This window comes from Aspergillus welwitschiae (genome assembly GCF_003344945.1).
Source record: "Aspergillus welwitschiae strain CBS 139.54b unplaced genomic scaffold BDQ94scaffold_305, whole genome shotgun sequence".
NCBI lineage: Eukaryota > Fungi > Ascomycota > Eurotiomycetes > Eurotiales > Aspergillaceae > Aspergillus > Aspergillus welwitschiae.
Genome location: NW_020798999.1, coordinates 1 through 1,296, shown reverse-complemented (window position 1 = coordinate 1,296; position 1,296 = coordinate 1). Strand labels below are relative to the sequence as shown.

Sequence of the window (1,296 nt, the reverse complement as noted above, 5' to 3'; positions counted from 1 at the left end):
TACTTGAGTCTGCACATTCCATTCGTGCAATGAAGACCGCAAGAGCCAAAACCCCCTCAACTAGGGCAATATTCCCGGAAACCGAACCCCACTGGTGGATATTCCCCCGAAAAATCAGACGATCAACGCTAAAGGTTACTGAGGAAAGATAGAGCTACAGGGCAGGAAGTTCGAAAGTTGCTACCTTATTGTGTAAAACATATATAAAGGTAGCTCGTCCTCTCGGTCCGTCTACCAGAAGAACAACACCACTCCGACTCCCGCATTCCCACGCATCTACCACACACAGCCCCGTCAAAATGTACACCCGCGCCCAGGTTCTCGCAGTTCTTGCTGCTATCTGCGCCACCGACGTAAACGCTGCCATGGGTCCTGCCTTCAGCACTGGTCCTGTCTCCGACGACTTCTTCATCCGTGAAGCTATCTCGACTCTCATCCTCCGCAACGGCCCCAGCGGTGGTTTTTCCGATGCCATCACCTCCTTGTGGGTTGGCATGGGCACCTCCAACGGTGACCTGATCCAGTCCATTGCCGACAACTGGCAGCAGAAGCAACTGGACCATGTACGCTTACACTCTCATGGAGACTAGCGGTTAGTGACCACAGAATCTCAACAAACGAACTAAATTCTTACCCGGTCCTTTGCACAGCCACTACCCAGGAGCCCATCTACGGTGATGGCCAGGCAGACGGCACTAAGGGCGACAAGGTCACCATGCACTGTAAGTGACATCTACAAGCCATCTTCCCTGCCTCTCAGCTAAATATCGCGATCTACAGACAAGTTCGATGGCTCGACCGGCAGCTACACCCAGACCGTTCTGATCAACGGCAAGACCGCCTCCACCCTCTCCACCAGCGATGGCAAGGCCTTGGGCTGGGGAAGCGCTGTCGAGTGTGCCGAGGACAACTGCGACACTGTCGGTGATCACTGTAAGTTGCACAATGACATTACCGAAGCATCTTCGCCGTGCTGATAAAATCACTCTTGAGCTTGGACCAACGCCACGATCATCCTCGATGTTGCTGACCCCAACTACATCAACGCCCTCGCCAAGGGTTGCGGCGTCTCTGGCGACATGTCTACCAGCGATAGCGGCAAGACATGGACTGTTACCACCATTAACATTCCCGAGTACTCTTTCCCTAGCTAAATACGCTACAACTAGCCTACTGTGGGACCTATCTGGATATGGGACATTGCTAGGATAGTGCGGTGATTTTTGTCTTCGTCTAAGTATTATTATATTCCGATAGCATTGAATTTTTAATCTTATTACTTATACGATAGTGGTT

The 1,296-nt window shown here is 51.6% G+C and overlaps 1 protein-coding gene across 1 annotated transcript; it reads left to right on the top strand.

Annotated features, from left to right (window-relative positions):
* Positions 1 to 299: 299 nt before the first annotated feature.
* Positions 300 to 1,296, top strand: BDQ94DRAFT_181720 (uncharacterized protein; the record flags this gene model as incomplete). Its single annotated transcript, XM_026773958.1, has 4 exons — positions 300 to 563; positions 662 to 722; positions 781 to 933; positions 994 to 1,296. The coding sequence occupies 4 exons, from the start codon at positions 300 to 302 to the stop codon at positions 1,152 to 1,154; spliced, it is 639 nt and encodes a 212-aa protein (XP_026619136.1). The 3' UTR covers positions 1,155 to 1,296.